The following is a 20,182-nucleotide window of genomic DNA, read 5'->3' on the forward strand; positions in this document are numbered from 1 at the left end:
AAGAGCCCACTCTTCGCCGCGCCCGGGAAAAGAAGAGGTTCGCTTTTTCTATCCATGCTCAACTTTCCCCACGACGTGTCTCAACTTACCCCGCCCATGGGGTAAGATGAGCAACGTGCAAGATGATTTTTGACGCAGCCTTTCAGTACAAAAATAAGCGGTATGAAACATTTCTGGCCACCATTACATGCGCAAATGACCAAAAGTCCGTCCAAAAGTCCGTCCAACCCGTAAACGCAGAAAAATGATCAGTAAGTTAGCCGGTAGCTTACGAAAAAAAACGGCTCAACTTACCTCATTCTCCCCTACGTGACACAATTGAGGGCATTTTTTTAGGCCATCACAGTATTTGTCAACAATTGTTGTTTAGGGGACTGGGGAGGGTGGTTACTGGCTCATTAACTGCCCCCGCCCCCCCCCCCCAAAAGGAAAGAAAACGAAACCGATCATCCGCGAAAAGAACTATTGAGCTCGAACCAAGGTGACGAATCGATTTATAGGTATGCAGGATGACTAACGATGCCACTTGTTGACTTCTTGTGTCAAATAAATTCCATCATCTGGATAGCACGTCAACTCTGTGGTATCACTATTTGACATTTTGCAACAAACGTATACTATTTGGCGCGACTAGCCTCATAAATGTTCTGAAACTAAAACCGTTTCTTCGCAATTAACTTGGACGACGTCATCCCAGCTTATGCGCGACCAAAAAAAGATATCGCTTCAGGATCACTGGCCCGAATTCCAATGCTTAAAGTTTACTCAAAGCCGGTGTGGCTGAGGCACTCTTCGCTACATCTCGTGACGGCCACCATTGTGTTGCATTTTTCGGTAAGCTATAAGTTAATAAGGAAAGGATTGGTGAGTGGGTTGAAAACAGCCCTCACCCTCCACCCCCCCCCCCTTCTTCTGGAAACATAAGTAAACGAAAGATCTGGCGATGGTTTATCCACCTCCTCTGCCGCCGCGCTGCGAGGCCTCGATTCGATCGGTATGTGGCTTCCTGAGCGGTCCTCCCCGGAGGCAAGGTGAAAGGTCATGGCCTGTATCATAAATTTATACGTTGCTGAATATGTTTTATAGTTCTTCCAAGGCCTTGGACACCGTTTTATTATATCGGATAAGCATTGCACTTTCTTGTCAATCAATACATCTAAAGAAAACTTGATCATAATCTTATACTGCGGCAATTGTAGTTCTGCTTACGGTTGCCTCTTTATGATACGGGCCACCACCACCTCCACTGCGCTGGAGCTCTGGCGTTCTACCCCTCCCCGCTACGGACCGGCCCTCGGGCTAGGTGTGTTAGTACTGAGCGCAAACCTGTAGTAGTCACGTGACTTTCATTCACGTAGCGGGAACGGAAGCTATAGGCGATACCAAGGACGGGCTCTGGGGAGGCAACCGGCGAGGAAAAATAGCACGATTGTAGTTTTGGAAGAATATCTGTTGCGGTAAGAGGAATTATACAAAACAAACGTCCTAGGAGCAAACATGTGTTATTCCTCCATACTTTGCGCTACATTTCCTTTATCCAATGGCCAGCACTTAGCAAATAATAGCGCAATTCTAAATTGGTAATATATGTGTACAGTAGCAACTGCGGGTCCCTGTACCCTGATAACGTCCCACCTTCAGTGCTTCTTGATAGTTACATTTTGCTGCCACAAACATCAAACAGGGCATACGATTTACCATCTCAACAGCACTTTTAAACATCATGTGATGGGATAAGTTCGTAAAAAAGGTAAAAACGCCAACAAAACAGCGACTTTTGGCGCTCGTTTCGAGCGCTACCAGCTTGTTGATTCGCTAACATTGACAGCACTACATTGCATTGCCTTTGGTTCATCCCTCACCGCAACCAGATACAGAATCTAAGCCGATAAACAAAGTGAAGACCAGTGAAGTTGAGACAACTCACAGCCCCAGCCATCGGGAGACCATAGAAAATGAGTGCTTAGTCATGGGTAATACATGTGACGAGGAAGAGAGAAAGGAAGTTGTGACAATATCACTGCCGCCACCCGGTACCGCTCACCATTTGGAGCGTGCTCTCTACCCGCTCCATGACGTCATTTCCATAGGTATGACGTCAGCGTGACGTCAACATTCCGTATAAAGCAGATCTGCTGCATCACCAACACCGACGGTCTAAAGCATAACAATATACGATATGGCGTCTACAAAAGTCAAGCGCTGCCGGTCCTTTCAGCAAATTTGAAAAAATATACGATTACCACCATGTTGAAGCTTAGAAGGCACTAACAGCGACATGACGGTGGTTCTGACCGTCGGATAAAGCTGTCATCATTCTGTCGCTCCCACGGCAGCGGCGGCGAGAGAAGCAGCCCCACCGGCGGCCACCGGACAGGCACCAGCGCCTTCTGCGTTGGCCGGCCGCGGCGGGTCGTTCGGGGCCGGCGCCGTGTTGGCCGCCTTGGCCGCGTCCAGTATCGGCTTCGCTCCCATCCCGATCAGCATCAGCGCCACATCGATGCCGAGTTTCTCGGCCACCTCCAGCTCCTCGTGTTCCTCGTGAGGCGCCCAGACGCCGACAAAGTGTCGCTCCCCGCCGGCGCTCATCGTGCGACGACGCTTGGCCGCCGGCTCTGCGCCGTTCTCCGCTGCGCCGTTCTTTGTATCACCCGCGCCGTTAGAGTCTCCATCGCCTCCACCGTGTCCAGGAAGAGGTACCGCCAGGGTGCGGCGCACCTCCTGAGTGCCATCCAAACTCCAGACACCTCCCGTCAGATGTAGGACGTGTCGGTGGAGGCGGGTGCGCGCCGCCACCGGTACCGAACAGCCGCCCTCTAGCTGACGTAGGAAGGCCCGCTCGGCCACACAGCCCAGCTTGGTCTCCCGGTGGGAGAGGGCTGATACGAGCCGCAGTATGGGCATGTCGTCAGCGCGACACTCGACGGCCAGCGCGCCCTGGCCGACGGCGTGCATACAGTCCTCCGGCGGCAGGATCTGACGATGGACAGAGACATAGCACGCTGTCAGAGGACGAGCGGTGCTGGGAGTTCTAACCGAGAACAGGGATAACGACAGCGGTACTAAACTGCAACGGCTGGTGACAATTTGATGTACGCAGACTGCGTATAACCCGGCAAGACACCGATAGCTGATGATATCATAGCACTCAAACACCAGAATGCAAAAAACATCGATTACAATTATAGGACACACTTTCTTCCTAAATCTGTTCCCAGCAGATCAAATTCGAGACTCGTTGCCTCGTCCCACAATATATAACCCCTTGCCCCCGCACCCCCCCCCCCCCACCCCGAAGCCTGACGATACTTATATCCTCAGCATCCACACTCCACCCACATCCCACATCCCACATCCCATGCCACCACTCACCGCGCTGATCCTGTCGGCCCAGCCCATGCGTGTGACGCCGGCCACGGCCAGCACGATGGCGGCAAAGTCGGCCTCTCCGCCTCCCTGATCCAGCTTCCTGAGACGCGTGTTCAGGTTACCGCGCACGGAGCGGAACTGCAGCTGCGGGTAGCGCCGCTGCAGCTGAGCGGTGCGGCGCAGAGACGATGTGCCTGGGGAGCGAGAGGTGGCGGTTAGAGATGGAGGGGAAGAAGGATCATATATGAGGAAATAAATACATAAGCATAACCCATGGCGAGTGACGAAATTGAGGGGGTTGGTACAATCCGAGTTGGTAACAGATTGTGTAGTGATTTGAAAGAACTAAAAAGGAACTATTATTCGATGACTTAATCACAATCAATTGCACACACAAACCGACAAGACATCTGAAAAATATCCGTTTTATGACGGAGTGGTTAGACGTGCTCCTGACTGGTAACTGAGGGTTAGAGACCGGGAAGTCCCCATTGTTTGACTCATTGGTCATATGTTTACATTATTGTTTAGCCCTCCCTCCAACCCCAGCCCGTTTGTGGTACAGCCAACTACACTGACCGACGATACTGCCGGCTGGCAGACAGTGCAGGATCTTCCCGCGGTGTTCCTCCTTCATAACAACCGCGTCACTGGGGTCCTCCCGTCTGTAACACAACAGGGCACCCGGTTAGTGCATTCCCGTCTCAGGGACGCGTGGTTACTTCATCCCTCCTCACGGGTACTCCGTCTGTAACAAAACAACGCCCGGTCAACGCATGACCGTTGCTGGGCTCCCAACTTCTAACTAGTACGACAGGGTACAACACACAGCCGCATAATGACAAAAAAAAAAAAACAATTCCCCAAATATTGGCAGCTGAAACAACCTTTGCCACCACCAAACACGCTCGGGTGCCTAACAACCCACCAATTTCACTCGGTTGAATAATCTTGTGCTGACACCAGCTTCTCCCAACAAAAGTTAAGTGTCCGATCACGTAACATCTACCGAAGCGTTTGTGACCCTCAGCAATGCCACACACGGAGAGCCCGAGCTGAACTGAGCCGTGCAATGGGATAGCCAGAAACAGCCACTCCAGCAGCTGATTGCGTCGGGAAAACAATGCTACTCGAGGCGCGCCACAGCCGAGTCCCACGGTGTCAGCAGAAACGGCTCAAGGGCGGCGGGCGGGACATCGGGGCTGGAGCACAGTGCGAGATCGACGGACGGCAAGGTTAAACTGAAGGTCGGTGAGGAAAGGAACTGAAGAAGGGAACTGACGATCGGTGAGGAACCAGACTGGCCACGGTATAAGTCACGGGTTTGGCGAATTGTATGAATTGTCCGATCCCGCACATCATTCAGTGACGGACATTAGTCAGATGGAGTTCTGACGGCCACGGACACATCTGACAGAAGCCAACACCGGGACACATGTCTAATAATCTGACAGGCGACATACCATGGATGCATCTCGACCCCCCACGGTAAGGTACTGACTCGCAGATGGCTCCGATGACCATGCCGTCGGGCAGCACGGTCGGCAGGTCCTTCAGCGAGTGCACCACCACGTCCACCTTGCGCGCCTCCAGCGCCAGCTCCAGCTCCTTGGTGAACAGGCTCTTCTCGCCGATCTTGCTCAGCGCCACGTCCAGGATCTTGTCGCCTTTTGTAGACATAGGGACTGCAGGCGGAAGACGGGAGTCAAGAAAGGGAAAGGTAGAAAGATAGATGTTGGAAAACGTGGTTTGATCAGCAAAGATAAACTGATTAGACGTCTGGGTGAGCTTGGCCTAAAACATTTCTGATCAGCTTGGCTAGGTTTCAGTCACTACCACATACCGATTTCGATCTCCAGCTCGGGGTTTATCTTCTTCAGCTCATCTTTGACCCAGTTCGTCTGGATCATGGCCAGCTGCGAAAAAACAGACGGGATAGGTCACTAAAGTTCATTACAATAGGCCTTGCCTAGGAAAAAAAGTTCACATGGTTAGAATAGCATAGCTTGTTCATGACGAATGCCCAGAGTATATAATCTACCGAATCTAGTCTACCGTAACGAAATGCGTGACCGATGGACCGATATAAAACACAAAAGTCTCACAGAATGATCAATGACAGCTACTGAACCTTTGGCTCAAATGCTAGTGTCAGTCTTTGGCTTTGGTTTTATAACTGAAATACATGCACTTGGCATTTAACTAGTCTGAAAGATCGTGCGCGTTAAAGTGTCACTCGGGAGCGAAAGCATTCGATGATTTTTGCAATGACTGACTACAAAAAGAAAAGGTCACGGGCAACCATCAGGCATTACCCCAGTGAAAACATCAGAGCTGGGTTTGTGTCAAAAGTTCAGATATGTCGAGTTGCGTTGTTCAACAGGTCCCTATTTGACGGACGTCGACTTGTAGGGCCCAAACTCTTCGTACTTTGAACAGACATGAAATGACATATACTATCAGAGTGTTTGAATACGCTCGTAATCGGCGTTTGACCAAGCAATGTTTGGTTAGCTTTTAACCGTGCCGGCGGCTCGTAGCCAAGGATAAGATTAATATCGCATGGTTGCGTCATGGAAATTGGAATTGCACTCTGTGGCCAGCACAGAAAGCATTCACGTAATAGCGTACAACATGTCGGTGAAGTGTTTTGGTGACCGTTTCCCTATTATCTTTTTCACTACAGACCGGTCACATGCCGTGACAGTTCGGCACGACATTACACAACCGTACATCGCCCCATGGTCGATAACAAACAACAATTGTGGGCTAAGCCGAGAACAGAAACGGTTAGACGGAGGAGCAAAGACTTGATTGGGGCTAGCACAGGACACACTGCGTGACCGCCATTCTCGACTTCTACACGGATGACGGTCCCGAGTCCCGACAGGGGTATAGAAAGGAAGCAAAGAGGTCAAGTGCTGAGTCGAACAGGGTCAAAGTCAGGAGAATGCAGGTAGATGTCATGACTCATGAGTGGTTGAATTGAAGCCGGAATTTGCGGGAAAAGACCGGAATGAACAGCGGAGGTCGCACGAGACTCATCCCGCAATCCGCCCCACAGAGAATGCAAACGCTAGGCAATGTGGGAGCAGGAGGTGTGTGGACCAATAGACAATGGCAGCCATGCGATCTGCAGATTAACCCTCGCCCCGTGTATCAGCACCATGACAGAAATACCGACAGGAGTCTAGACACGCCCGGGCCTGATAAAGACCCGGAAACGTCTCGGATCAGATGGGCAAAACGGCTAAGAAATCCGTGTAAATAACACAGAGTAAACACTCCGATAGAAGCGATATTTACACCGTCAGATAGATGACACACGGTTGCAGTGAGTGACCAATACGGCAGCTATAACAACCAAACAGGGTCGAACGATAAAAGCCCGTCGGTCTCCGTGTCCCTGTGTTGGCTAGTCTATCTCCCGGCCAGTCCGTCTCGTCTAGCCAGAGCCAGCAGACTCTCTCAGTAGACGGCGAACTGGCCTTGTCGCCATTTACCGACACGCTCGGGCTGTACGTCACTGCTGACGTAGGACAGCCTCTGAGACGAAGTGTAAATTGGCGCACAATCGCGTCGCTGCTGGCTGAGCTCCGGCGCCCGTGTCTCCCCGGCTGTTGGGTGCAATGCGCCGCGGTCAATAAGTACCGTCGTTAGACCCGTATTTGACAGTCGGTGGACAGCAGGCCACAGCAGTTATCGTGTCAGTGAGTCAATGAGTCGAGGTCGATCGTGACAGTGAAGTCAGGGGCTAAGCTGAGGTCCATCGAGTCTGTTGGTCAATGGAATGGAGCTCAGTGAGTCAGTGAGTCAATGAGCCGTAGTAAATCAAGTCAGCGAGCTAATGAGTCAATGGTCCCACCGCGGTTGTTTTTCTCACCAACAGATCTCCTCATGGATTCCCCACACGAGAGTGGTTCTACCCTTTGTGGCACTCAGTGATGACTGAAAAGATGGAAACAGAACCTCGTGAAGTTGTAAATATATTGCAATATACATTGCATATGCAATGCATATGCCATCCGATTCTTTCAACGCCCACATTGCATCTCATGATATTTTATACTAAATGTAATATTAAACACAAAAATGAACTTCCGTTTGAGAATGATACCCAACTACCACTCACCACACCCATGACCAGGGGCGTCGTTTTGTATAGGCCTGGGAGTGCCCGAGCACTACCAATGTTCAGCTGAGCACTACCAATGTGTTGTTGAGCACTACCAACATTTTTCTTCACTTATTGAGAAAATTGCATTCAAACATGTCATACAAATAAAATGAATGAGGTTCTTATGTATAAAATCAACATGATAGCAAGTAACTTCAATGGTAAGTGGTAACTATTGATGAAAATCTATAGACTTACTCCACAAGTAGATTGAATTTGAATTGGTTGACCAATTCAATCTTCTTGTAGCGTACCTAAGTCCATAAATTTCCATCAATACCTAGGTATCATTTTCACTTTCCACATCATGTCATTACGTCAAGTAATTTCAAGTTATGTGGTACCTACCTACCTAGTACCTACCTACCTACCAAGTTTCACAATAGTCAGGGGCGTCGTTTTGTATAGGCCTGGTAGGGCCCGAGCCTTACCAATGTTTATTTGGGCCCTACCAATGTTCGCTGAGCCCTACCAATCTTTTGTCACTTATCAGTTGATAAAAAATCAAAATAAACAGATAAGCAAATATTAAATAAGCACATATGCAAGTACATAAATAAGGTTCTAGCCACAGTAGGTGCATGTAGCTGACAATGAGGTTTCACGTGTCTAGGACTCCGGTCCTTAATGGATTTTAAGAGGCTCGAAAACGCAATTGGTTATAGAGGTTCATAACTGCCTCTGAGTCCCGCATACCACGCGACCGCCCCTAATAGACCCCGATCCGTCTCCACACCAGCCGCTGGAGGCCCTACACCGACTTCGGAAGGTGCCGCGGTGCTCCAGAATAGGCCATAGGTATATTGATTTGAGTGGGTGATGCAGCCTGATTCCCCAGGGTTCAACGCCAGGTCATTACCGCATCAGACCCCGAAAACTGAAGCTCGTAACTACGAGGGGCGTTCAAAAAGTTTCGGGCCGAACAATGAAGGAGTTGGAATTTTGGCCTGCAAGGCGGTGTGTTAAATGATGTGTTATTGGGATGTCCACTTACGCAAATTAAGTAAGTGGCCATTAATTAAGTCTCTTCTGTGATTGATTCGGGCTTCTATTCGTAGCATAGTTCGCCATTTCGGATAGGATGGGCGACGCCCAGAAGAGAGCAGTGATTCGTTTCATAGTAGTTAGTGCAGAAAAGGCACCAAGCGTTAACCCTCGCCCTGGGCATTTTTCATAACACGGCCTGGCAGGGGGAGGGGTCGATGCGACCCCCCTCCGCTCGTCAACTTTCCAAAACAGGGGCACACAATTGATGATGTGCGTCCATTCGATAAACATCGAGGAGAGGCTATAGGGAAGCTGACGTAAAGTGTGCACCTGATCCGCGACCACGCACCTGCGTACATGGGCGGGATGACGAACAGTGAAGCGATGAGCTTCGAGTTGTTGTCGCATCCACTTTTTTCTCTCCGAACCTTGCACACTCTGGTTACTGGTTAGTGGTTGCCACCTCTTCCCCAACATAAGAAAATTAGCAGCGGCAACCTCGCTAACAGCAGGGAGACGAAATCAGCCGTCTTGGACGTGCAGGATGGGTCCAAAACCCACTTGGTTATGGAGGCCTTGAGGGCTCTCGCGAAGCGCTGCGCGAAATGTGTTTGTCTTAACGGTGTTTATTTGAATAAATGAACTTTTTGGTCTAATGAGTCGATGCTGTATCTCTCTGCTCCTTCATGGTCGGGCCCGTAGCTTTCTGAACGCCCCTCGTACTGTCATCCTTTTATTTTGGCAAGCAGGTCTTTCTAACTATCGTGTTTCCAGTCCTCGTTAGTTGTCGAACCCTTCAATTGGCGTGGGTCTTCAAAACCGTTCCTGGCCCCGCAGCCGTCTTTTTTAGTCGGCTTGGGCCCTCAAAGCTGTTCCTGTCCCCTTTCAGCACAGCCGTCCTTTTAAGTCGATGTGGGCCTCTTTCAGAATGGCGTGCATTCCTCCGACACTATTGCCTATATAACTGCACGTTTTGTGCATGGCGTCCGGTGTGGACCCAGATTTCCAAAGTTTTTTTTTGTGTTTTTTTAGATTTCGGTTAGTCTTGTCAATGACCAGGGCGAAAAATAAGTGGCCGAAATCCGATGAGAAAGGCAGATTTGGGGGTACCCTACCTTGTAAGCCCCGTCATATATGGCCAGCCGCCGCCTTTGGGCACTACCAATCATTTTCGGAAAACGACACCCCTGCCCATGACAATATATTTGAGCAGCCGGGGACCGAGCGCAGCTGCTCCCAAGGCCATCATGCACCGTCAACTACAGGTGTTCCATCCACGAGCCCACTTTGACGGGTATCGAGAGCGAGGGGAAACGCTGTGGCTGGGTTGGCCAGGGGCTCACGAGGGGTCGCATTTTCAGACGTGTACCCAACACAACGTATCCTATATGCTGAGAAGACATTCGCTGGGTAATGAAATAAGTCAAAGCTAAAGTGAGCCAAATTCATTTTTGTTCCGGTGCGTCAGTGGCTAAATTTTTGCCAAATGCATCGCAAACAGGTGCGGTATACGACTGGTTAAGTGATCGGGCACACCGCTATTGATAAACCGCAGAAATAAAAAGGGAAGCTGCTACACCACATGCCAATTCAAAACAACGCATGACCAGTGTCTGCCAACGCACGGTAACAACCAGAGGTCAGCGGAAACAGGTGCGTGTGGCCGAGATCTGACCGCTAACCGCCGCCAGTCACGCCTCGGCCCACCGCAGTATGCGGCGTGGCCCGGCCTCAGCAGCCGGGCACGGTCTGCAGCTCGGCACGGCCCGCGTGCTGGCGAGTCACGGCGAGCCGTGTCGGTTCTGGACCGACCACGATACCGAGCCGCTGGGAAAGTCTGATCCCAGTCCGACGCCCAGGCTGATGAGATTCAGCGAAAGATGGTGGCAGAGAGGGAGGGAGGAAGAGGGAGAGGGAGAGGGAGATGGAAAGGGAGAGAGAGAGAGAGAAAGAGAGAGAGAGAGAGAGAGAGAGAGAGAGAGAGAGAGAGAGAGAGAGAGAGAGAGAGAGAGAGAGAGAGAGAGAGAGAGAGAGAGAGATGGCGTGAGCTCCCGGCTCTCACGCACACCTCCCCCATCCTCCTAAACTGAGTCGCCGATATCCATACCTACTGAAAAGTGCACATTATTTCATAAAGTTCTAGACGGACCAAGTCTACCTTAACAAGACCGACAGGCTACGCTAGCAGCACGAGACCATGGTCCAATCTTACCAACTGCCGTGAATGCGCATTCACGGCATTTGGTAGCATTCAGAACTATTCAACATTCATTTATTCTTTCGTTCTGGCAACATTCATAATTCACGCAATCAAAATCATTGGACAAGATTAGCTGGATGTAAATAACAAGGATATATTTGATATCAAAGCCGTTAACCCGCGCCCTGGTGGGGTCTGTTTATAACGCGACCTGGTGGGGGGGGGGGCTATTTTTTGCCCCCCCCCCTCGTATCTCCGAAACTACTGGACGGATCCGCAAAATTCAAACGGCGTTCGAAAGGCCTGTCAAATTTGTCGAGGGAAACCAAATTTTATTGACCTCGGGGTCACCGATGACGTCACAGGTCAGGTCAAAGATAAAATGTTTCACCGTTCACGGGTCTTCTAGGGAATGCGCTATAACACCAAGGAAAACGCATTTTGTCGAGAATCAGCGATAGGGCGTCAGTTGCCTAGTAGATATGTTGCTATAAGAGGTCACTGACAATACCAGGTCAGGTCACAGGTCAGGTCACCAAGGGTCACAGGTCAGGTCACATGAACCCAACTTTACTAAGGCTGTGTGATGCATGTTTTATGGCCAATTTTTCATTTCGAACTCAATGGTGTTGGTTATAAGACTATCAGGTACGGCTTAGGTCACTTTCTGGTGAAGGTCAGGTCAAGGTCAGGTCAAGGTCAGGCCAAAAAAGGTCAAATTTTAAAGTTGATAGTTTTGCATAAAATGGGTATTGATTCGATGCAGCTCGTCACGGGGAGTCTAATGGTGGTCTTTGTTTTGCGCTACGGGGTCTAGAATTGCTAAAAATTGAGTTTGAAAATTTGACGTCATCAATTTTGAACAGGTTTTTCGCTATAACTTCGCCAAAAAAAATAGGTATCAATCTCAAATTTGGTATGTGGATGGAAAGCGGTAAGGACTATCACATATATCCCGGTTTTTGCGAAATTCAAAAAACTTTTTGGGTTTTTCGACTATTATATCCAAAAAACCTATTTTTTGATTTTTGGGGATCAAAATCCAAAAATTTCAAAAATCCGAGATGGCAGTTTTGTAGCCCTGTCAATTCTACAGCTTTTATGTCTTTAATCATTTTTCTGTATTTGCAAAGTTATAGGCCTGACAGCTCTTCCCGCGAAACCCTTTTTTGGGTCGAAAACGGCAGAACATGACGTCACTCTGACGTCATTTCCGGCCAACGTATCATAGCCTTTGGAAAAATTTTTGGTCACAATGTGTAAAATTGATGTCCGGGAGGGTACTGAAAGTTTGGTGACGATCGGCGCAGCGGTTCTGGAGATATATCGAAAAGTCTGGAGGGGGGGGGGGGGCAAAAAATAGCCCCCCCCCACCAGGTCGCGGGTTAACTCCGGCTAAAGCTACCAAATCCTACTAACGGCATTGGTAAGATTGGGCCCATATGTATGTTTCGAGCAGCACGGGCACGTTATCAGCAACCAGACGTATACCACTATGCCCACCAGCTTGGTCGGAATTCGGGAATAACACCGTCTCCGTGGGTTGAGCTGCATCTCCAGTGCGCGGAAAAGAAAGAGAGAGAGAGAGAGAGAGAGAGAGAGAGAGAGAGAGAGAGAGAGAGAGAGAGAGAGGGAGAGGGAGAGGGAGAGGGAGAGGGAGTGGGAGTGGGAGTGGGGAGTGGGGAGTGGGGAGTGGGGAGTGGGGAGTGGGGAGTGGGGAGTGGGGAGTGGGGAGTGGGGAGTGGGGAGTGGGGAGTGGGGAGTGGGGAGTGGGGAGGGAGAGGGAGAGAGAGAGAGAGAGAGAGAGAGAGAGAGAGAGAGAGAGAGAGAGAGAGAGAGAGAGAGAGAGAGCGAGAGAGAGAGCGAGAGAGAGAGAGAGAGAGAGAGAGAGAGAGAGAGAGAGAGAGAGAGAGAGAGAGAGAGAGAGAGAGAGAGAGAGAGGACGGCGAAGTAGTCGGATTTTGGGGTACGTCAGAGGAGGTAAAGAGCTTCCAGACGGGGCGGACCGATCACGGGCGATACACGGGAAAGGACTGGACAGACAGGATATGGGAATGGAGGGACGATGCGGGGCTTCCCGGCTACCCGCGGTAATCCCACACCGGCCGGGGAGACCGATCGGCACGTACCGGCGGCGGAAAATGACGTCACGGCTCTACCGAACATCCGGAGAGCTACCGGGCTCCACCGACGGCTGGGCGCAGCCGGGTCACGCCTACTCGGAACTGAGAGGGAAGGCGGGACCGTAGACTGATATCGAGACAACTTCTGCTTATCACGCAGACTGAAACAGATGTTCGACTCCGGATATCTACACTCGGACTGCCTCCACTGCTATCTGGATTATAGATCAACACCTGGACTGGATCTAATGCATCGCATTCGGACTGCCACGACCCAATCCCGTAGCGACATTGGCAATGTTGTCTTGGCCGCCAACCTTGTAACGTATGCGCATACCGGATTCGGAATAGCGGATCAGATGTGCTAGACGCCCGAGCTCACCGGGTGACTGGCAAAATGTGCGGCGGGGACCAGACAGGACTCTCCCCACGTGACGCGTGTTTCACGATCTCGAGTAGCCAAACAAGTTCCGACGGCGAAATCGTTTGCCAGTGTGTCGAGAATGGATGGTGTCAATGTTTGGTGTAGTTCATTAAAGCTTCGGTAGGCATATGCATTTTCACGGCGAGAAATGTCTAATTAACTGCCTGCTTTTGACAGCCGTCATTCAATAAGCCAGCAATTCAGCACTGCTCTCGTTAGATAAAATAATAGAAATAAAGCAGAGGAAAGTATTGAAAACTTAACACAAGCATGTACCTACTTTGGGACATATACCCACATCTATATCGACACATTTATATAAGCCACGCCATTCTTCCTCCTCACATAGCCCCTTCGCAGCAGTCAAACACGTCAGACGAGTCTAAAACTGCGCCGGTTCCCCGCCGAGCTGAAATAATGGCCACCGCGCAGGTGGGTCCGCAGCGCCAACCTCCGGTTTACCTCTTCTGTGTCTCCGCAGATAGGAACTGTTCACTATGTCTCGCCTCGACCAGCCGGGGAATGCACCATCTCATCATCAGGATGTAAAAAAAAAAAAAATACTGATGTCACACTTACTGTGTGACATGTCTCATCAGTCGATAGTGCGTGACGTCTTCAAGGGGTATGGGGGAGGGATATCGCGACCACCGCGCCGCAGCGGACGTCATCGACGTTCTATGCATGTTAGGATGAGGGGTAAATAAATTGCAGTAGTCTTCTGACAGGGAGTCCCTGAAGATGTGCAGACAGGAGTTCCAGCTCGATGTCATAGCTCAAAGAGCTAATTGGGGAAATATCAATGTTGCAATTCAGCTAGAAACTATGACAAAATGATATGTCTAGGAGAGGACCAAAAAAGAAATATTACAAGGAATGGGCTTATGGTCAGTAATTTAAAAGCTTAGGCACTTCCTTTGCTAGATAACTGTTATTATTATATTGATCATCAGAAAATGTTCCTGAATTGTTTAATTTCATACTGAAGCATGCATCTCTTACCTCACTTTTCCTTGTTCCAATCACCAGCTTTTTCACCATTGTCTTAGCTTTGAGATGTTGTACTCCAAAACCCTCAAACAGCAGGCTGTGGAAAACAAACCAAAAGTAACCTTGTGAACACAACAAATTCATACAAAATGTTATCACAGGAAGAGCTTTAGTTAGTGCAGAACATTCCATAAGCATACTTCTGACACATAACTTATATGTCAATTGACTAGTGAGTAAGATTCTTATGAGACCAGATCAACAAGTAACATACCTACATGCTTTATCACAAATGTGCCTGATGTCAGTTTGTCCAACAGAAAATTACTGGACTCAATTATTTTACAGCTCTGGAAAACTGTCCTAACCATCTAGTGTCATTTACTTGTGGACACCGACAGGGCTTGGGATCATATCATCATTTGGTCAATATTTTTATCAATAAGCTACCAGCCCAGCCTGAGCGGTCTGTATCAATCTCCCTGCATCTTATCAATCATTTGAAAGGTGACTTGGTCATTATTACATGATGTTAATCAGCAACATCAACAATATGAGCTCAGTCCTGTATAGGCAAGGCAGACGTAGCACGAACGGGCATGTGCTGTGGAGTGGGATGTGGATTATGTCCCTACTCGCTAGAGGCCCAAGACTTTTTAAGGCATTATTTTGCAGCCTGAGGAGGTCGGTAGAGGAGGTCCAGGCATGGCGAGGGAGCAAATGACCGTACAAACAATTTTCAAGGTTGATATATGGTTTGTGACAGTGACAAGTGACAATATGGTGTTGTTTTTATTCAATTTTGAGCCTTAGGTGCAAAATGTCGAAATGCGTATGTGGTATCATGACTACCAAATTCCCAGATCTTACCTCCCCGGTCAATGGATCGGTGTTTATTGCACAACAAATGCAACAAACAGAATCAGAATGTGAACCGTCCACCCACGTAACTTTCTCACGCGAAATGAAGATTGGCTGAAAAGAAAGAGAGGGAGCCGAGCGACTCAATCAAGACTCAATATATATACCCTGACCCGAGCGGCTGCTTCTGGTGCTAGATCTACCTTACCTTACCTTACCTTACACTATCGGGAATTTTGAAAGGCAACTCGCCTGTAGGTCCCGCTCTCGTCGAGCTCGTGACTGGTGGTCATCTCTAGTCGTGAGTAGGAGTCAGGTACATCAGATTGGCCCAATGCTTGTCAAGTCTGGATTTGAAGGCATTGAGGGATGGGGCCTGGACAACTGTTGCAGGGAGGGAGTTCCAGTCGTTGAGCGCTCGAATAGTGAATAGTTGTCTTCTGGCTCGTGACTTGGCATGTGGTTTGTACAGCTTCCAGGGATGGCCACGGTTGGACCTCGTGGACGCAGGCTTGACAAACTTGTCCGAGTCGATATCGATCTCGTTATGCAGCAGCTGGTACATTCCAATCATGTCACCACGGCGTCTTCGGTGGAGCAGTGAAGGAAGCTTCAGGCATTTCAGTCTCTCAGTATATGGTTTGCTCCTGATGCCGGACACTAATCGAGTAGCGCGCCGCTGGACTCGCTCCACAAGCTTGATGTCTGCACGATTGAACGGGCCCCATATGAGGTTGCCGTATTCAAGGTGGGGCCTGACAAATGCCTTGAACAAAATCGGCAGAGTGATCTCGTCCAGATTCGAGAATGACCTCTGGATCAGAGACAGAATCTGTGAAGCCTTTGATACAGCCGAGGAAGCCTGCCTCCTGAACTTCAGCTCGGGATCGATGATGACACCCAGATCTCTCTCAGCTGAGGTGGAGGCGAGGCAGACACCGTTCATAGAGTAGGAGTGACCAGAGTTCTTGGCCCCGACGTTCAAGGACGCACACTTGCTCTGGTTGAACGCAAGCTGCCACTTCTTGGACCAGGTGGTGAGAGCATCAATGTCGAGCTGGAGCAGGGATGCATCACTGGGAGTATCAATGCTGCGGTACAACTTCGTGTCATCAGCAAAAATCTTGATGCAGGACCTCACCGCGTCGGGGATGTCGTTGATATATACAAGGAACAGAAGGGGCCCTAGTACAGAACCCTGTGGCACCCCGCTGGTGACAGGAGACCAGGTGGATTGACAACCTTGCACGACGACTCGTTGTTGCCGATTGGATAGAAATGACCTTATCCACTCAAGGAGGTGTCCAGTCACACCGTATGCTCTCAGTTTGACGAGTAGGCGTTCGTGAGGGACGGAATCGAAAGCTTTTCTGAAGTCCAGATATATGACGTCGACCGGGCTCCCGTCTTCAATCGCACGGCTCCAGTCATCCAAGACTTCCAGTAGCTGAGTCGTGCAGGATCGGTGTGGGCGAAAACCATGCTGGTGACGCGACAACAGTCCATTCGAGGTGAGGTATGCCATCAATTGGTCCCTTATCAGCGACTCCATGACCTTGCACGTCACTGCAGTTAGGCTAATTGGACGATAGTTCTCTGGTCGTCTTCTGTCTCCTTTTTTGAAGATGGGCACAACTGTGGCAAGTGTCCAGTCGTGGGGAACACATCCTTCATCTAATGACTTGCGGTAGATGGAAGCGAGAGGAGCACTGATGGAGTTGGCCGACTCAGATAGAACTCTTGGGTGGATGTCGTCGGGGCCAGGAGAGCTCGTGGTCTTCAGGGATGCCAGCTTCTGTCGGACCATTTCTGGAGAGATGGACACATCGCTGATGTTGAGTGAGGTTTGCTGCCGGGCGAGATCGGGAACTTCCTGTTCCTCAGTAGTGAAGACACTGGAGAAGTAGTCATTCAAGATGTCGGCTTTTGCTGAGTCGTCACTGACTGACCTGCCTTCGGGGTCAAGAATATCTCCGATGCCCGTCCTCACTTTCAGGCGTGAATTCGTGTACTGCCAGAAGGCCTTTGGATTGGTTTTGATCTTGGCCGCCAGTTGGAGCTCAAAGTTTCTTCGCAAGCTTCTGGTGAGGCTCCTGAGCTCGTTTCGGCAGCGTGCAAATCTGGCATGATCAATGGGGTCTTTGGTTGCCGTGTACTGGCGCCACAGGGTTACTTTCTTCTTTTTGAGCTGGTTGGCCTTCCCGTTGATGTATAGATTCTTCTTCCTCTGTCCTGCCCTAGCAGTGGGAACAGAGGCCTTGACAGCCCCAGCAACTGAGTGTTTGAAGAAGTTGTAGCTTTGGTCCACATTCAACTGGGCCAACACACCCCAGTTAACATCGCTCAGCAGTGCATTCAGGGTGGGAAAGTTGGCACGCCTGAAATCTAGCTTCGGGATGTCAGATTTCCCTGGGCCAGCATAACAATTCAGGTCAAACTTCAGCAGAACGTGATCGCTGTTTCCTAGACCAGGCATGTAGTTTAAATTGGAGACCAGTCCTGCTTCATTGGTGAGAATCAAGTCCAGCACGTTACAGGCTTCACCTTGTCTATATCTGGTTGGTTTGGAGACATGCTGCTCGAGGAGGCAGTCGTTGAAAGTTTGCACCAGTAAGTGAGAGTAATGGTTGTCAGGAGCGGTTGAGAAGCCACTATCCCAGTCGACATCAGGCACATTAAAGTCCCCAGCAATAAGCAGATGGGATGGATTCAGTGAACACACCTGTTCAAGAAGGTCTGCAAGCTCATGCATGCTTTGGAGATTGTTTCCTGAAGGACTTCGGTAGATGCACCCAACAAGCAAGATGTCAGAGTTCATCAGTTCAAACCTCACCCACAATTGCTCCTCGAAGTTGTGGCCACTAAATTCAACTTGAACAGCCTGTAGATTGTTTCTCACATAGATACAAACACCCCTTTTTCCACTAGAGCCGAGATTGGGTTGGTCAGGCTCAAAGTTACAATGTAGAGTGAAGCCAGGGATAGACAAGATGGCTGGAGAAATAGGATGAACTTGTGCTTTCGGGATGACCTCGGTGAGCAAGATTACATCAGGTTCGTTACCAGCGATGAGCATGCAAAGGTCGTCCTTCTTGTTAGGGAACTGGTCAGTGTTCGTATAAATTACTTTCAGCCCCGTTTTGCCATGTTCCTTGAGGTGGGAGGCTAGTCATTTTTGACCGCCTCTCTGGTGAGTGCTGGTTGGTCTAGCACTCGGAGTTGGATTGAGAGCATCGGCTGAGACTGAAGCAGACTCCTGGTTGGCTCCAGATTCCTGTACAGGGAGAGTTCCTTCCTGGCCAACAACAGTGCGTGGCCCTGGAGCAGGAGCTTGGGGTGGCACTGAGTTGAGATTTGGTTGCGGAGCAGATGAACGAGCTGTTCCCTCGGGAGCAGATGCGCGAGCTGCTCCATCATCTCTCTGGATAATTCTGCCTCTTCTGATAGTGAGGTTTGTTTCGCCAGCTCTTCTACGGGCAGCAAGTTCATCTCTTAGCTTCTTTCCCAGTTCCCGTTCTTTCTGGGTCATGTCTGGGTTGATAAAGATGTCGCTGAACTCATCCGAGCTCCTTAGTTGGGGGGACATCTTAAGTATGTCATACTTGGAGGACAAGCTGTCAAGTGTGACTATAAGAAGTCGTGGTCTATCAGGGAGTTTCTTTCCAACTCGGAATGTTTTCACAGGAGTGACAGACAACTTGAAAGCATTCTTTATCATGGATGTGAACAGGGCAGCATCTCCCTCAGACCTTTCCTTAAAAGAGTCACCCAGGGACTCCTTCAGATTGTGAACAACCACGTTTAACTTCCGCTTCTCTTTGTCGAGGAAGTCATCAAATACAGATGAGATATCCTGGACAGTTTTCCCAGATGCACCTGTGGTCTGAGCTTCACCCTTACCATTGTTGGCTGGAAGGGATGCCACCCTTTCTGACACCTTTTGGGCAACTTCTTCACATGTACCTTTCAAAATTTCTGCATATGTTTTTTTCTCTTCACTGTAGGTTTTTAGGCTTTGTTCTAGCTGTTTACTTTGCTCCATGTGAGTTTTTTCCTGGTCCTTGAGGAAGTTCTCGACAAACTCCATGTGCTTACGTACATCCGTGTCAAGGTTGTGAACTTTTGTTTCGAGACAGTCTACCTTCTTGGACTCATCCTTCTTTTTGATGTTGTACTTGCATTCGGCACAGAGCCATGAGAGAATCTTGTACTTGTCCAGAGCTCGGATTGCTGGGACTTCGATTCCCTGACATGTATCGTGGAACCACCCGGAGCAGCAGTCACATTGGACCCCCTCCTGGCTATCAAGAACTGGATTCCCACAATCCATGTTTAGGGGCCCACCTTTGCAGATTGTTGATTCACTCCCAGTGTCACTAGATGTTCTAGAACAGCCTCCCCAGAGTCGGTAAGCGTTCTCATCGAGCTTCTGAATGTTTCGTTTGCACTTACTAGCAGCTGAAAGGGTTTTCTCACCTTTTTCTGGGGTTAGATCCTCATCTCCGCTCCTCTGCTGTTCCACACCACCGTCTTTCGACTCAGATACCGCTTTCTTTCCACTTTTCTTACCGTCGAAACTCGTTGAGACACTTCTCGACGAACCTGGCGCGGGCTCCGGCGGGGCAGCGTGGGGGCGGCCATCTTCCCCTACAGCCGTCGTAGTTGGAACAGCTGATTGTCCGTTTGAACCGAGTCGTCTGCCCCGACGTTTCAAAATTGGAGACCGTTCCAGTGTCATCACACTTGTTTTCGTTGATTTGGCGGAAGGTTTAGGACCAAAAAGTAAGGATTAACAGGATATATTTCATAAAGGTCTTTGGTATCGCAGTTAATGTTCAAGGTCACTCGGTGTTGACAGGCTAGGAGCGCAGCGGCAGGTGATCCGGGGCGAGAGCTCGACGAGAAGCGTCCGACCCCGCCGAAAGCGCGAGCAAGACTCCCATCTAATGTCGTCATAATAAAAATGACCAATCAAGGAAAAGGTTCAATGCTAAATGAATCATTTTCCTTCATATACCTTACTTTGTGTGACATAATTGCAAAATTTCTGC

At 49.6% G+C, this 20,182-nt stretch overlaps 1 protein-coding gene across 1 annotated transcript; it reads right to left on the reverse strand.

Moving 5' to 3' along the window:
* Nucleotides 1-1,636: 1,636 nt before the first annotated feature.
* Nucleotides 1,637-19,891, reverse strand: LOC122392929 (porphobilinogen deaminase-like; the record flags this gene model as incomplete). Its single annotated transcript, XM_043388307.1, has 7 exons — nt 1,637-2,976; nt 3,373-3,563; nt 3,949-4,034; nt 4,871-5,054; nt 5,213-5,285; nt 14,283-14,367; nt 19,701-19,891. Coding segments are annotated over 7 exons (1,473 nt in total), but the record flags the coding sequence as incomplete, so codon positions are not given.
* Between the last annotated feature and the right edge of the window lie 291 nt (nt 19,892-20,182).

Source organism: Amphibalanus amphitrite, unplaced genomic scaffold, assembly GCF_019059575.1.
Source record: "Amphibalanus amphitrite isolate SeventyFive unplaced genomic scaffold, NRLGWU_Aamphi_draft 000507F_arrow, whole genome shotgun sequence".
NCBI lineage: Eukaryota > Metazoa > Arthropoda > Thecostraca > Balanomorpha > Balanidae > Amphibalanus > Amphibalanus amphitrite.